This window comes from Oryx dammah, unplaced genomic scaffold (assembly GCF_014754425.2).
Source record: "Oryx dammah isolate SB20612 unplaced genomic scaffold, SCBI_Odam_1.1 HiC_scaffold_28, whole genome shotgun sequence".
In the NCBI taxonomy this organism is placed as follows: domain Eukaryota; kingdom Metazoa; phylum Chordata; class Mammalia; order Artiodactyla; family Bovidae; genus Oryx; species Oryx dammah.
The window spans coordinates 101150665-101168350 of record NW_024070212.1 but is presented as its reverse complement, the minus strand read 5'-3'; the positions used below and the strand labels follow the sequence as shown (position 1 = coordinate 101168350).

The 17686-nt window shown below is 43.8% G+C and overlaps 1 protein-coding gene and 1 pseudogene across 1 annotated transcript in view; both read right to left on the bottom strand.

The window, feature by feature from the left end:
* Positions 1 to 9241: 9241 nt before the first annotated feature.
* LOC120856604 lies at positions 9242 to 10992 on the bottom strand (annotated as a pseudogene).
* Positions 10993 to 15407: 4415 nt separating this feature from the next.
* The window catches only part of SLC2A1 (solute carrier family 2 member 1), a 28507-nt gene continuing 26228 nt past the window's right edge, over positions 15408 to 17686 (bottom strand). The window contains exons 9-10 of the mRNA XM_040231472.1: positions 16877 to 17080; positions 15408 to 16495 (exon numbers count right to left, since the gene is read on the bottom strand). Coding sequence (XP_040087406.1) covers positions 16295 to 16495; positions 16877 to 17080 — 405 coding nt within the window. The 3' untranslated portion in view covers positions 15408 to 16294. The remainder of the gene's footprint in view (positions 16496 to 16876; positions 17081 to 17686) is intronic.

Sequence of the window (17686 nt, the reverse complement as noted above, 5' to 3'; positions counted from 1 at the left end):
AGAGAAAGAGACACGTGGAGGGTGTTGGTTCCTGTGATTTGGTTTTGGCCCAGACCCAGGTTAGAATGGGCTGCCACAGAGCCCTTGGTAATGGATTCGGGTTATCATGTGTAATGTTGGTTGGGTTTAGGGATTTTAGTTTCCATTTATTTGAGGCCCCCTATCAAGTTCCTGCTATCCAAGGCCTGGCACTTGGGGGTAGGCAGGTCAGAAATCTCCCAGAATAGGCCCACACCCTGGCTTAGGGTTAAAACTACCACTTCAGAGTGTGAAGAACCTAGCCACAAATAGACCCAGATACCCACAAAACCACAGACATAGGGAGCAAATTGGGCAAAGCAGAGACCATGCTTCCAGACACCCATGGGAATGGAGCACTGTCCCAGAGATGGCATGTCTAAAGATGTAGAAATAGTACTGACTAGTTCCAGAGGGAAGGTGTGCAGGGTGCCTGAGCTGGAGACCCTGTGAAATGCAGTTGATCACACTTTTCACCTTGGCTGTTCAGAAGGAAGGACATCTTTGTTAAACTGCACCCATTCTGAAAACCTGTCTATGTCTTTCAGAAGCCAAGGCTTGTTTAGGAAGTGTGGGAAAACAGGAGCAGAGCTGGAGAAGGAGTCATTAGGCTCTATGAGAGCATAGCTCATTCCTTTTCCCTCTTACTTTCCTGGAGGGAGAGGCTAGTGATGAAAGACCTACCATGATACTCATTTCTCAGTGTACATGGGTCTGAAGTAAACATGGAGGGCTTCTTGAGAAGAGGGAATAGTCTGTCCTCCAGGTCAAATGGAAACCCTGCTGTTGCTACACATGAGCCCAGGACAGCTACCCAACACTCATCACTCAAGAGCTGCCAGACACTCCCCTTGATCCAGATGCCCCAGGCGGAGGATGGAAGAGACCCCGGATAGGGAGCTGGCACCCTGTTGGCATATCAGAGGCAGAGTTAGAAAACAAAACAAAGGAAGCAGAGGACTATTAATCTGGACCCTCCAGAAAAATGGTCTTCAGACTTGGTATGCATACCCCTGGTGGTTCACAAAAACTTTCCATGAGGATGTGAGCATATTTAGTTTAAAGGGAATCAGTGTAAAGATCCTCAGCTTCCAAGTGTACTCTTTACAAAAATTAATCTAACAGGAGTTATGTTAGCAAGATGATATAATTGGAAGCCCATTCTTTCTTCCCCAACAGAGACACTGACTTAACAACAGTATTCAGTCCAAAAAGCCTTTATGAGAATTCTAGAAACCAGTTAAGAAGTCACAGTACCCAGGCAAACTAAAAGTCAAGAACAGCTGCATTGAAACAGATAAGAGGAACCATTTCATTTCATTCACAATAGCCCTTTTCCCAAGCTGGCACGGCTTAGGACACTCAGGAGCAGAATAGAAATCATGGAGTGGGTGCTCTCAGACCACAGTGGAATTAAACTAGAAATCAACAACAGAAAAATAGCTAGACAATCTCCAAATACATGGAAGTTAAAGTATTAAATAAACTTTAAATAACACAAAACTTCTAATGTGGACCAAAGAAGAAATATCAAGAAAAACTTAAAATATTTTGAAGCAAGTAAAAAACACAACTAGTCACAATTTGTGAGATGTAGCAAAAGCAATGCTTTGATGGCACTGAAAAGGGGAAAGACCTAAACTCAATAGCCTAAGCTCTACCTTTGGAAATTAGAAAAGGAAGAGAAAATTAAATCCAAAGTAAGCAGAAAAATTAGAGCATGAAATTGAAGACAGGATAGCAACAGAAAAAAATTAACAGAGCCAAAAGCTGAATAAAATTGATAAACCTTTAGCTAGTAATAAATAATGATAACTAATAAAATAGAAGACATAAATTATTAATATCAGAAGTGAAAACAGGGACATCTGATCCTATGGGCACTAAAGGATAATAAAGGAATATCATGAGCAACTCTATGCCCACAAATTCATTAACAGATGAAATGGACCAATTCTCTGAAGGACATAAGCTATCAAAACTCATGTAAGAAAAAAACAGACAATGTGAGTAGGTTTATAGTTATTAAAGAATTTGATCAATATTTAATAGCTTCCCCAAACAGAAAGCATTAGATCCAGATGGCTTCACTGGTGAAGTCTATCAAATATTTAAGGAAGAAATTATATCGATTTTCTACAATTTCTTCCAGAAGATAGAGTCAAGAAGGACTGTTTCCTAACTCATTCTATGATGTCATCATTAAACTAATACCAAAACTAGACAAAGGCCTTACAAACAGAGACAACTACTGAAAAATATCTCATGAACATAGATCCAAAAATTCTCAAGAAAATATTAGTAAATCGAATCCAGCGATGTATAAAAAGAATTACAGAGGGAGGATTCTGGGAAGATGGCAGAATAGGAAGCACCTGGAATCTGTATCCCCACCAAGACAACAATCTAACTGGCAGAATCTATCTGATGTAACTTTATATTGGGGAGATCTGGAGTCTACTGAAGGCTTGCAACTTCCATGGGAAGGCTTAGGTGATAAATAGTTAATTTCAGTCAGTTTCAGCTCTGGTACAGCAGCAGGTTCTCATCCTCCAGCCTAGCCTCGTGGCAGGCAGCACACACATTTCTTGAGTAACCTACACACAGCTAGTGAGAGCCATGGTGAGCAAACAGAACGTTGTCCTCCAAATATTGAGGATCGGTGCTCTGATTGCTGCTGCTGCTTTTAATTTTTATTACAGTTGATTTACAGTGTTGTGTTAGTTTCAAGTATAGAGCAAAGTGGATCAGTTATACATATCTATCTATCTCGAGATATATCCACTCTTTTTTAGATGCTTTTCCCATATAGGTCATTGCATAGTATTGAGTAGCGTTCTTTGTGTTATACAATAGGTCCTGTTTTATATCAGTAGTGTGTATATGTCAACCTCAATCTCCCAATATATCCCTCCTCCTCCTTTACCCCCAGTAACCATAAATTTGTTTTCTATGCCTGTGACCCTATTTCTGTTTTGTGAATAAAATCATTTGTATCATTTTTACTTTTTTAGATTCCACCTATAGCAATGTCATGATATTTGTCTTTCTCTGACTTACTTCATTCAGTATGACCATCCCTAGGGCCATCCATGTTGCTGCAAATGGCATTTGATTGCAGTTTCTGCTCACAGAGGTGCAAAGAGGGCAGCTTTTGTTGCTTCTTCCCTTACTGTTACAAGCCATTCTCCCTCTGGCTCAAATGTCTCCCAGGGGATTTAAAGGACCAGTACTCTTTTTCACACCAATTTCCTTTCTCTCTTTTTGGGGCCAAACCAGTAAAGACTAGGACATTCAAAAACAACTGCATATATGGGGAAAGTTAGAATGTGACTGCACACACCCGGGGAAAGACGAAGGCCCAGAAAAGACCTGAGGAGACCTTAGATTTATATCTCAGGCTGACATTTGGTAGAAAGACAGCCTATAACAATAAAACAAACAAAGGAGCAAGTCCTGGGAAGGGGGAGAATAGGATTTCCAAAGTCAATACATTATTAGATTTAAATGTCCAGTTTTCAACAACAACAACAAATCACAAAGCATACAGAGAAACAGGAAACTATGGCCCAGTTAATAAAATAAATAAATAAACTAACAGAAACTATCCCTGAAAAGAATCTGATGACAGTTCTACCAGAAAACCCTTACAAGCCCTGTTTTAAAGATGCTTAAAGGAAGATGTGGAGAAAGTCAAGAAAGTAATGTATGAACAAAACAGAAACATCAGTAAAGGGAGAGAAAACCTGGAAAGAAGCAAAAAAGAAATTCTGGAGCTAGAAGGTACAAGGAGTGAAATGAAAAATTCATTAGAGGATTCAAAGGCAGATTGGAGCAGGTGGAAAGAATCAGCGACCTTGAAGATAAGACAATAGAAATTATTAAGTCTGAGGAACAGAAAGAAAAAAGATGAAAGAAAAGTGAACAGAGCTTAAGGAACCTGTGAGACAACATCAAGTATGCATTATGAGAGTCCCAGAATGAGAAGAGAGAGAGAAAAGGGCAGAAAGAATTATCTGAAGAATGTTTGAGAACTTTCCAAATTTGAAGAAAAATATGAATATAAACATCTAGGAAGCTTCATGAATTTCAGGTAAGATGAACTCAAAGAGACTCATGTTGAGATGCAAAAGCAGTGAGACAGAAACAAATTATTACACACAAAGGATCCTCAATAAGATTTTTGACATATTTCTCATGAAAAACTTTGGAGGCCAGAAGGCAGTGGGCCAATATATTCAAAGAGTTCAAGGAAAAATATTGTGAACCAGATACTTATAGCTGGCAAAACTATCCGTCAAAAGTGAAGGGGAAATCAAGATATTCTCCAACAAACAAAAGCTGAAGGAATTTGTGGTCTATAGACTTGACCTGCAAGAAATTCTCAAGGGAGTCCTGCAATATGAAAGGAAACAACATTAGACAGTAACCTGGAGCACAACACACGGGCAATTATGAAAGCTAGCATTATTGTAATGATGGTTTGTAACTGCATATTCGATTTGAGAGACTAACATATTTAAGTGGGCTTCCCTGGTGGCTCAGAGGTTAAAGCATCTGCCTCCATTGTGGGAGACCTGGGTTCGGTCCCTGGGTCGGGAAGATTCCCTGGAGAAGGAAATGGCAATCCACTCCAGTATTCTTGCCTGGAGAATCCCACGGACGGAGAAGTCTAGTAGGTTACAGTCCATGGGGTCGCAAAGAATTGGACACGACTGAGCGACTTCACCTTCACCTTCAACATATTTAAAGGAAAAAAAAAAACCCCATTTATTAGTCTAAAAGCTAGTACTGTTCTAACTTTGGTTTGTAACTCCAAATTTTGTTTTTGACATCATTTGAGAGACTAATGAACTTAGTTTATGGTTTTTCCAGTGGTCATGTATGGATGTGAGAGTTGGACTATAAAGAAAGCTGAGCACAGAAGAATTGATGCTTTTGAACTGTGGTGTTGGAAAAGACTCTTGAGAGTCCCTTGGACTGCAAGGAGATCCAACCAGTCCATCCTAAAGGAGATCAGTCATGGGTGTTCATTGGAAGGACTGATATTGAAGCTGAAACTCCAATACTTTGGCCACCTGATGCGAGGAGCTGACTCATTTGAAAAGACCCTGATGCTGGGAAAGATTGAGGGCAGGAGGAAAAGGTGACGACAGAGGATGAGACGGTTGGATGGGATCACCGACTCAATGGACATGGGTTTGGGTGGACTCCGGGAGTTGGTGATGGACAAGGAGGCCTGGCGTGCTGCAATTCACGGGGTAGCAAAGAGTTGGACATGACTGAGCGACTGAACTGAATGAACTTAAAAGGATTATCAATTTATGTTTGGGGGAGCAATTCTACAATTCTGTGGCATCAGAACACAAAAGGGGTGGGGATGGAGATATAAAGGAGCAGACTTTTTGTATCGTATTGAAATTAAGCTGTAATACATTCAAATTAGAATGTTATAAGTTTAGGATGTTAAATGTAGTTCCCATGATAATCACAAAGAAGAGAACCATAGAATATAAACAAAGAAAAATGAGAAGGGAATGCAAATGTTTTTCTACAAAAAATCAAGTAAACAAAAAAGCAGACAGTAACACAGGAAGTGAGGGAGAAAAAAGCTCTGGGGGCATATAGTAAACAAATAGTACAATGATAAACGTAAGTCCCTCCTTACCAGGAATTGGGCTTCCCTCATAGCTCAGTTGGTAAAGAATCAGCCTGCAGTGCAGGAGATCCCAGTTTGATTCCTGGGTTGGGAAGATCCGCTGGAGAAGGGATAGGCTACCCACTCCAGTATTCTTGGGCTTCCCTGGTGGCTCAGCTGGTAAAGAATCCGCCTGCAATGTGGGAGACCTGGGTTTGATCCCTGGGTTGGGAAGATCCCCTGGGAGAAGGGAAAGGCTACCCACTCCAGTATTCTGGCCGGGAGAATTCCATGGACTGTATAGTCCATGGGGTCACAAAGACTTGGATATGACTGAGTGACTTTCACTTTCACCAGGAATTACTTTAAATGTAAATGGATTAAGTTCTCTAATCAAAAAACAGATTGGCAGAATGGATAGAAAACACATAATTCAATAAATGTTATCTACAAAAGATTCATTTAGATGCAAGGACACAAATATATTGAAAGTAAAGGATGAAAAAAGATAGTCCAAGGAAATAGTAAACAAAAGAGAGCAAAGGAAGCTATCCTAATATCAGACTAAATAGACTTTTAGTCAAAAAAGGTTACAGGTAACTAGGGGTTTTACCAGAGGTTCAGTTCAGTTCAGTCGCTCAGTCCTGTCCAACTCTTTGTGACCCCATGGACTGCAGCATGCCAGGCCACCCTATCCATCACCAACTGCTGGAGCTTGCTCAAACTTATATCCATTGAGTCGGTGATGCCATCCAACTATCTCATCCTCTGTTGTCCCCTTTCTTCCTGCCTTCAGTCTTTCCCAGCATCCAGATCTTTTCCAATGAGTCAGTTCTTTGCATCAGGTAGCCAAAGTATTGGAGCTTCAGCTTAAGCCTCAGTTCTCCCAATGAATATTCAGGACTGATTTCCTTTAGGATGGACTGGCTTGATCTCCTTGCAGTCCAAGGGACTCTCAAGAGTCTTCTCCAACACCACAGAGGTAGGGTGTATGAAAAAGCAGGCCAGAGAGTACAGAGTTTTAAATGGTAGGCAAGGAGGTCCAACCAGTCCATCCTAAAGGAGATCAGTCCTGGGTGTTCATTGGAAGGGCTGATGTTGAAGCTGAAACTCCAATACACTGGCCACCTGATGCGAGGAGCTGACTCATTTGAAAAGACCCTGATGCTGGGAGAGATTGAGGGCATGAGTTAAAGGGGACAATGGAGGACGAGATGGTTGGATGGCATCACTGACTCAATGGACATAAGTTTGGGTAAACTCTGGGAGATGGTGATGGACAGGGAAGCCTGGAGTGGTGCGGTCCATAGAGTCAAAAAGAGTCGGACACGACTGAGCAACTGAACTGAACTGAGGTATTCTTTCTGAGTGTGCAGTCACTAAGGTCATCCACCAGGGAGGGGCTTTAATCCCAGACCTGAGTGTGAAGAATGAAATGGGAAGAGCACCAAGAAAGTGAATTTGGTTGAGATATTTCAGTTTACTCAGAGAACAATATACCTTTTCCCATAAATGTCCTGATATAAAATATTCCTAATAGGGCCTGCCTCTGAAGATATGTCTCAGAGTTAGACATGATTTTTGAAAGTATATGATGAAAGGCTGAAGTTTGCCTAAGTTCCAGAACCTATTGCCCCAAAATAAAAGAAAAAACAAATTTATAGATTTTGACCAAGTTGCTTTGAATCTAATTGGTTTTTAAGAGAACCAGCATAGTTTGGCTGTGTGACAATATAATAATCATAAAGCTAATACAATACTATAAATCAAACATACCTCAATTTACAGAAAGAATTAAAAACAAATAAAGTGAAAGTGAAAGTCGCTCAGTCGTGTCTGACTCATTGCGACCCCATGGACTATACAGTTCATGGAAATCTCCAGGCCAGAATACTGGAATGGGTAGCCTTTCCTTTCTCCAGGGGATCTTCCCAACCCAGGAATCGAAACCAGGTCTGCCACATGGCAGGCGGATTCTTTACCAGCTGAGCCACAGGGAAGCAAAAACAAATAAACAACAAAAAAATTATAGTAACCACTGAATGAGTGCTTGCTATGAGGCAGGTACCATAAGTCTTTCCTCTTTCAATACTCACAGCAACCCAATGACAAAGATTCACTTATTATCCTCATTTTATAGATAAGGAAACCAAGTCTAAGATAGTCCTGAGTCAATACACAGCATCACTTAGATTAAAATGCTGTGCTTCTTATTTCAAAATCACATCTTTACCCACTGCAATTCATGTACCTAAGCACTTGTGCTTGGTAGGAGCATACAGCACTACCCCCAAGGATGATGACGTGACAAAAAAGAACTGGTTGACTTCTTTATGTTTGATTCGTTCAGCAATAAGTATAAATAATAACTGTCTCTTTATCAGGCAGAGTAATGGGAGATAAGACTGGTTTTCCCTCTTGGTTTGATTGCAAAGAAGGCAGCTAGGCCATGTCAGTTCATAGCTGTGAATGGAAATTAGAGGCCACTTACAGAATGTGGTTTATGTTGGTGGCCCAACTGAAGTTGCCTCATCTATACAGTGGGTATAATAATAATGGTACCTACCTCCTAGGGTGTTGCTAAGGATCTAGTGTACTAATATATGTCATAGATTTAGGACAGTGCTTGACAAATAGCACTCACTATCTAAATATTAGCCATTGTTGGTATTAAAAACAGAAACTTGGCTACCAGGGATCCCTGTGGCCATAAACATAACATAACCACCAAGCAGAAATAGGGGAGAAGTCCCCTCTCACCCTGGCTTTTTCTCAGTAGGCATTTAGTCAGGATGATTGGCTAGCTATAATCTTGCCCAATGGTAAGCAGAGCTCAAAGAATATGACAAGGATGGAGAAATAAGGTTATCAGAAAATAATAATAGCTCCTAATCTTTACCATTTCTATAATCAAGCATCACATTAAGAGTATCCCAACTTGGTCTTGCCTAATCCTCACAGTTCTGTTAGGGTAGGTTTTAGTAACTTTCCCTTCAATTTCCACTTCCACCTCTGTGAAAAGACAATAGGAAGTGATGGGAGAGGTGAGGGGTCGGGGGTGGGAGGTGGGCTGGGGTTCCTGCGGGGTTCCTGGCTGCACAGCTTTTCTACACTCCCAGGCAGTAAGTGCCTTTTCCAAGGACATCAATGCAAGCCTGAATAAGAAAAATAATTTCTCCCTCCTAAGCCATGGCACATCAGCTGTGGAAAAATACCAGTATGGGAAGCAGTCTTTGGGAGAGCCTCAATGAGCTCATACTGTCTAGACACATTACCCCCCAACTTGCCCTTCAAGTTCTACTTCAGTTTGATAAAGCTGTAAATTCAACACTGCACAAAACGTCAGAGTCAGTTTCAGGCCTATGTATATTTGGCTACCTCCTCTGAGGAGTTACTGAGATTTCAAACATCTGAGACATTATCTGCAGGACTGAAGGGCTCTCTAAATACTCACAGATTCTGCAATAATGCATAGACTTTTGAATTGAATGATGTTGAATTCAGAGAGGTGACAGAATTTATTAAATTGGATAAAGTGAAAATTGTAGCCTGTAACGGTAAAAACACTGCTCCAGTACTACAGAATGAATAGGGAGAAATGGCTTTTTAATGACATCCTGTCATCGTTCATGGCTTTTTGAAGAAAAGCATAGAAAACTTAAAAAAAAAAATGTATCCTAGCATTGAGGAAACGACTACACTGTGCCGTACTATCAGTAGAAAGAAGCTTATCACTCTGTACCCTCTTATATTACCTTTATTATACAGCATGAAGAAGTAGAATTTTTGTTAAAAATGACAAATCAAACATTGTTGCTTTCCTAAGACCATTCTTTAATAAATTCATTTTAAAACTAAAAAAAAAAAAAAGTGATGAGGATTCCTGCCTGGGCAATATTGACACACCATAATTACATCACGGGTTTGTGGAAATACTTTGAGTCCCCCCAAATACTTTGAGTTCTCTCCTTTAAAATTAGATTTTAAACCCTAGGCTACAAGAATCAATGGTACTGCCTGAGAAGCTCTGAGTGAAGCCTGTTGACACAAGTGCATTTGAAAGTTCAAAACACCAACAGATTTGTACTCTCTGTTTAGAAAGAAAGGAGGGAGGAGGAAAACTATCTACCTCCCAGATTTTATAAAGTTTAGGTTAAATTTATACTTATTGTTTTTTGCTGTTGCTGTTTTTTAATTGCTTTATTAACTTTACATCTTTCCATGCAAATGGTGAAACTCTACTGTTGACAGAAACTTAGACTGCCAAGGCAATCTCCAATTATAAGCTGGTAACACAGAACCCACCTGACATTTAGAAATTACATAAGGTTCACAGCCAATGTATCAGTAAAGGTGTATCAGGAAAATGCACGGAAAAAGAAGACAACAGTGGGAATCACACTATTAATCTCACGGAACATGGCAGGAGTCAAGGCAAAAGGCAACATTCCTCATGGTGGTCAGGGTGATTAGAGAGCTTTCCCCATAAGAATACGCAGACAATTCCTCAGCTGCAGCTCCCTTAGTTTTCTCATCTCTGCTTTGAATATTTCCATATCATCTCTATCTCCATCATCATTGGGTATGGTCCGTTGGAAATTAGGGGCAAGCTGGCAAGCCTGTCCTCCTCTATTATTTCCTGCTGGCTGGTGGCCCTAGCCCCTGCCTGAAGGACAGTCTTCCTCTCCATTCTGCATGGGCTGTTCCTTTCCTTTGTTTTCTGGGCCTATCCTCAGTGTCTCCTGCTCCTCTGATTCTCACCACAAGTGCCCTGCCACACCACTTAATCCTGCAGACCTGATCCTCTTCCCCTGGCCTGATGCCAGCCCCCAGTTGGTACCCAGATAGGAGTCTGTGCTTATTTTTTATACTTATTTCTATCTTGGAGAGCTAAGATAAATTAATTGAAATTTCTAAGACTTCTTACTGGAAATGCCAATGAATTTTCTGTAAGAGTCAGAGGTTTGTTTTCATAATTATCTTTATGGGTTTTTTTTCACCTTACAACTATATCTTTGTTATAGAAAACTAAATGCGTTACAATGTAGGTCCTCTCCACAGTTGTAAAGTAGGTCATAGGAAGATGGATTTGCTCACTAACCCTATGATAACTAACCTGCTGAGCATAACTGCATAGTATAATGCATGCAAACAAAATATCAAAACTGGGAAGTTTCTTCTTATATTAAAAAATCCCTAAAATGAAACCCAAAGTTCCCAAGTGACATATGAGGCCCGACAGGGTCTAGTGTCCTGCCACCTCTTCACCCTTATCTCCCTGCTGCCCTGGTCCAGCTGTCCTGACCTCCCTGCTGGTCCTTTAACACATCAGACATGGTCCTGCCTTTGTACCTTTGGACTTGCTGTTCTATTGGCTTAGAAAAGCCTCTCCCCCAAATTAAGGGTCTGATTTGCTCCCTTACTTCATTCAAGTTTGTTATCACTTCTTACTTCATTCAAATTTTATTATCACTTATCACTCCTTCAGGGCGACCTTCACATTATCTCATCTAAAATTGACCCACCCACCCCATGCGCACATCTATCATCTTCTATTCTTTGGTTAGCCTTTCCTTCCCCATAACACAAATCACCATCTGATACTTTATTATATACCTGTTGATTGTTGATTGCTGGTTTCCCCTACCAGAATGTAAGCTCCATGAAAGTGAATCTTGGTTTTGTTTTACTGCTGTATCCCCAGCACTAGAACAATGCCTGGTGCCCAGCAGGTACTCAGTAAATTAATGAAGTGAAACTAATCAAAAGATCTGGGTTCCACAATAGGAAAGAGCTTGCACTGGGAACCCTGTACCAGGTAGTTTAGGAGCTGCAGATCACAGAGCCAGACATGACCTTGAAATCCCTGGGGATTCACAGAAACCTTGGGGTGAGTACCAGACTTTACGAAAGGAGTGGAAGGGGAACTATGGAGTAACTCTAACGGACACCTGTCTCATACATACATCGTCTTATTTCATCTTAGTATCACAACAGATGAGGAAATTGAAGATCAGAAAGGTGAGATGACTTACCCAAAGATTTTCAGCTAAGTAGCAGGGCCGGAATCTGAAATCAGCTCTATCTGACTCTAGAAACCATGTTCTTTCCAAGACACCACACAGCTGAGGAGAAAGTTTGGCAGAGTATTTGTTCAGTTAAGTAACTGTTGAAGGAATGAAAACATGCTTCATAGAGAAGGTAATTGTTCATTTGGTCTTTTTTTTGAGATCAAACAGACTTATGGAGAGACCAAAAGCAAACCAAGAGAAAGAAGAAGCTTGGACAGACCGTTTTAAGATTAGGCAGTGAGGTGAGGGGCTGTCCAGGGAACACTGAGTATCTCAGCTTAGCTGGGTCTTAAAGTGTTGAAGGAGCATTTGGGAAGATCAGGTCTCCAAGGACCTGAATGTGAAAGATCTTGACAGCTTGGTTATGGAATTTGAGCTTTACCACAAGACAATAGGGAGCATTAAGCTGTAATGTGGTCAGACACTGCTCTAGGAAGTCATTCTTGGGGTGCTGGGGACAGGGTTGAAAAAGCATCTTTTGTAATAGTCCCTGTGAAGGGTTATTGCCAAAGAAATCAATTCTCTCAATCCACGAGTTGAGGTTAAAATCAGCCCCCACCTACACATTCACACAATAGCCACTAGTTGGCAGCAATGTTCCAAGAAATCAGTGAGCCAGCCTCTGCAAGCAGCAGCTTCCTCAGCTAACTCCTTGGGCTGTCCTGGGATATGGTGGAACACAGAGTAAGTGGGGGATCAGTCTTTGTGGAGGGAACCCCAAAGGCACATAGGGCAAGGAGTATGTGGAGGTCAGAGGACAGAGTGATCAATGCCTGAAGGATGGTTGCAGTGTGTGTGTGGGAGGGGTGGGGGTAGGGGGTGGGGGCTGGAGGCAGTGGAGAAAGAGGAGTCTACATCTGAGAGCTAGAAACATTGCAAACGGCCTTGAGTTTCCAGGCTAAGAAAGCTGAATGTTACCCTGAGGGAAATGGGAGCTCAGGAAGGGTTTTAGGTAGAAGAGAAACATGCCGAGATTTGCCTTTCAGAAAGATTACAAAGATTGCTGTGTGGAGAATGAAGGGAAAGAGACAGGAAGTAAAGAGAGCAGTGAGGAGGTGCCGCAGTGATCTCTGTAGAGAAAAGTGATCTGAACCAGGGCCAGCAATGTCAGTGGACAAAACAGGTCAGATTTGTAAGAGACTTGCATAAAAACCATAGAATGAGAAAGAGGGCATCAAAATGTAGTTTTCACAAAAGAGAATGAATATTCTCTCCCCATTAAGAACTCATTCTGAATTGTTGGATTTTCTCCCTAAAACTGCACTGGGAGAACTCAGATCGTGGAACTTCTTTTAGGTCTAAATTCACTCAGCAATTCTCATCAGTCTATGGTGGGAACTGGCAACAAAGGAATGATTTAGCAGTTGCCTCCCCAGTCTGGGGGAATCAGTCAACTTCTGTACAGCGTGGAGGGGGCTTTGTGAAGGAAATACAGGACGCTGTGGGGTCCAGCGGGGGAACCTGATTCAGAGGTCCAGGGAGAATAGACTTTTGAGCCTGAGATATCGGATAAAGGTTCTCACAAAACTGTAAGCTAAGCACTGGAAAGGAAGGGAGTTTGGGAGGAGCCCCATTACCTATTTACCCCTTTTCGTCACAAGGCGTCACCTTTTGTACTATAAGGTATCCCAGGTGAGCTACATTCCTCAGGATGCCAGCGCTAACCCTGCCACGGTCGCCAGCTCTTAGAGCAAACGCACCTCCCTGAAAACATAGGACCACAGAGTCCCTAACATGGTCCTGGACCACAGCCCGGAGCAGCCAGGCTGTGATTGGTGGGAGCCTGGGGCCCGCCCCTCACCAGCCCAACATTGCGGTAGTGATTGGTGAAGACACTGCGTAGCCCCGCCCTCCCCGCGAGTACACAATGGAGGCTAACCACGTGGGTCCGCGATGCCCAGCCGGCCCTGAAGCACCAGTGTTAGGGGTCTATGGGGAAGATGAAAGATCGCCCTGGCACCAAATCTTCTACACTCGCGATGGATTGCGGCCGCTAGAGAACAGGCGGCAAGGGACCGGAAACTGTGCCTCCTTAAGAATTGTGGACCCAGGCTGGGGCGGGCCGGGACTCCAGGCGCCTGCGTGCACCTCGCAGTTTGGGAAATGGTGGCATCCAGCACGTTGGTGCAAGCCTTGTGAAGGGCGGGAACCCGGGAGTGGATTCTCCGACCTTTTCAAACAAGGTCTGGAGCCCTGGGCTGTGGCGGGGCTAGAGTGTTTCCGGGCTCTGCCCTATTTCGGCGCCATCTGCTTTGCATCCCTAAGTTCTGGCCGCTCGTGCCTCTTCGGCCCTAACCCCACCCCGAGTCCTTTCATCCGGTGGGACAGCCAGTGTCACCATAGGTTTTTAAGAGCCCTGAGTGCACACCTGGCAGCAGGGGTCTCTGACTCTACACTAACCCGCGTAGGACCCCTGCGAACTAACTCCTTTCAACATAAGACTTTTGAGGACATGGACATGTGATAAGTCCTCCTTCAACGCACCTGGCCCCTGCCCTTCATCGGTTCACCACCCTGCCCCCCTGCTCAGGCAAAGCACACCCCTTTTCTGAACTTCCCTCTTTGTGAGATGATGGCTAACTCTTCAGATTCTTTATACCTAATGATAATACAGATAGGCACTGCCAACTAGGATGTACTTTTCTTTCCCTTCTTGCCCTCTTCTTACAACCCCTCTTCATGCCAAGCAGATTTCAGTTTCACCTGTGTGCAGTTATGAAAGCTTCCACAGCTATATCCTACCCCCCCCAACCCCCCACAAGATTTTGTCAGATGAACCTCTAGGGAAAAATATCTTTGGTGCTTCTATTTCATTAACTGTCTTCTGACTACCTGCTCTGCCAAGGACTGTATTTAGTACTGGAGACCCAGAAGAATCAGATTGACTTCTTTCTGTGAAATTGAGGCTAGTGGACGAAATAGGAACTTGTGATAAAGATATGGTGCCACAGGAAAGAAACAAAGTGCTCTTGAAATTCAGGGATTGGGAGAAGGGCATGAAAAATCTTTCCAGAGTGTGCAGTAGCCTATAAGCTGTATCATACAGGGCATTCTGAATTAAATAGATGGAAAAAGGCAGCTTAACGGCTCACTCGGCCCATGCAGTGAACATGGTTCATTGAAGGGGATGGGAGTTTGAGGGGAGAACTGAGCTATAGCATAGGGGGTGTGCAGTATAATTTTTTTTTTTTTTTGCCACACCGTGTGGCTTGCAGGATCTTAGTTCCCCTGACCGAGGACTGAACCTGGGCCACCACAGTGAAAGCATCAGGGAATTCCTGCAGTATAACTTAAAAGCAGGGGTTTTAGCATATTTACTGTGAAACTTCAGGCACCTTAACCTCTTTGAGCCTGTCAAACGTAGAGATAGTACCTACCTCACTTTCAAGATAATGCATATCAAGGCCTGAGCATCAAGGTCAGCACATAGCTGTCGTTCTTTTGAATACCAGCTATCATTTGTGAATAAAAATGGGAATGCGGCAAATGCCACAATTTTCAGGTAATCTCTAGGTAATAGAGATCAAATAGATTTTTAAGCAGTAGAGGGTGTTTACCAACGGTGCTTGGAAATAACTGGATCTTGGAGTCAGAAAGTCTGAAGCTGTACTAAGAGTGGCTTCTCTCCCATTCCCATCCAAATCTGCCTACCCTCAATCCACACACATTTCAAAACCACGTTTCTAAAAACCAGCCATTTATATCTGCTTAGGTAAGTTACAGAGGGAGTAAGGTGGTGTATTTACAAGTTGGTTTGTCCAGATATACTATAACTTAGTGTCTGTATTTAATATTGACAACCAAAAAATATATATAAATATCTTCCAACTATACACAGCAGGGCAGGAGTGCCCAGGTCTTCTTGAATAGTGAGTTCTCAGTTTCCCATGGCCCTCCTCCTCTCATGGTGATCGTCTGGCCCTCAGTACAAAGGAGACTAGCACCTGGCAGCCCAGTCTGGCCCTTCCGCTCTCCTCCCTGCACTCCAGTGCTCCCAACTGGTCTCAGGCAAGGGAAGATTAATTTGAGTGGTTGGGTAGGAAGAGACGGGAATAGGCAAAACCTAACGGAGCCTGACTCCTAGGTTTGGGAGACCCAGGCCCACAGAAGGGGTGGCCATAGCCACCTCTTGGGGTAGAAGACTCATAGTTTGCAGTTTGATTAGTGTGTCCTTAGGTCATAGGTCCGGCCCTACAGATTAGCTTGGCAAAGAAGGCAAGTGTCTAGGCAGGGCTTGGTCCCCACCCTTAGGCACTGAGCCATTTAGGGTGAAGCCAGGGATGTGGGTGAAGGAGACTCTGGCTGATAAAAAAATAATAACAAAATCAGTAATAAAAAATTATAAAACCTGTTGCTTGTCTGAATAGATCTGAGCAACAGTCTTTTGTTAAAATCCTGGAGCCGTTAATGTCCTGAATATTCTTCTGGACATCACTGCTGGCTGAAGGAAGGAGCCCCAGGCCCGGGTCTGCTGAGATCTATCAGTTTGAGAGTCTCATCCAGCTCCCTGCGCTCTGAGAGATCCTTGGGCCACTGGGAGCAGACCGGGCTGGCGGTGTGGGGCACCTCACACTTGGGAATCAGCTCCCAGGGGGTGGAACAGCTCCTCAGGTGTCTTGTCACTTTGGCTTGCTCCTCCCTGTCGGAAGCCAGAAGCAATCTCATCGAAGGTCCGGCCTTTTGTCTCGGGAACTTTGAAGTAGGTGAAGATGAAGAACAGAACCAGGAGCACAGTGAAGATGATGAAGACGTAGGGTCCGCACAGTTGCTGAAAGACACATAGAAACACTTGGTTGGAGACCTGACCCTACATCCTGCCCTTAAGATGGACGATCACTTTACCTTTGGGTCCTTGATCTGAAAGAGGGAACACCCACCTACAACCCAGGAGCACTACAACCCAGGACTCTGCTGCACCGGGCACATGGTAGAAGCAGATTCTGATGGCAGAACAGAATAGACAATTCAAAGCTAAGGGAAGAACCCTGGAGTGGAGGTCAGGGTTCTGAGCCCATAACCTGGCCTTCTGAGCCTGTTTCCTCCCCAGCGTGATTCCAGTAAGAACACCAGGGACAGCATTTTGCACAGTGCTATGGGGTCCTGTGTACAGGAGAGAAACGTTGAAGTGTGGGGACTCTGGGGTTCTCACCTCCACATACTGGAAGCACATGCCCACAATGAAATTCGAGGTCCAGTTGGAGAAGCCGGCGACAGCGATGGCAGCAGGGCGAGGGCCCTGGCTGAAGAGCTCAGCCACAATGAACCATGGGATGGGGCCTGGGCCCACTTCGAAAAAGGCCACAAAGCCAAAGATGGCCACGATGCTCAGGTAGGACATCCAGGGCAGTCGCTCCTGTTGAGGATGAGAGAGGGAAGGAAAGTTAGGCTGGGCTGCTCTGGGTCCTCAGAGGAAACCAACTCCAGGGGCAGCCCAGGGCAGGGTAAGAACTCTGGCAGGCAGGAGGCCTCGGGCTGGCCCTGGATTTGCTGTGTGACTTAGGTACCGGGGCCAGGTCTCAGTGTTCTCATCTGAACAAAACAGTTGAAGCCCTGCATGGTGGTTGTGAGCTTGCGACTGCCTCCAGGAACGGTCACGTAGTTGCACGCAGGAGGTGCTAAGAAGAGGTCCCTGTGGTCCCCTGGCTCTGGCTGTGGAGCAGTCTGCTTATGGCTGGAGGATGTGGAAGAACATTCCTGGGGGTGGCTGTCAGAGGCTTGTAAGGTACCCAGCTCAGGACCAGCATTGGGCAGGCATGAAGTTCCACAGAGAACCATTCTCGAGGAGACCACAGCAGAAGAGTTATATGGTTTTGTTCCAGATCCCAGATCCCCTGCTTATCACCTGGGGCATGCTGGCCCTCTCAGTCAGTGTACTCTCTAAGCCTTGGTGCAGCTGTAAAATGAGTGTCCTGGTGTTCTCCTTGCCCAAACACTGGATAAGCGAGTGGTGTGTGAAGTG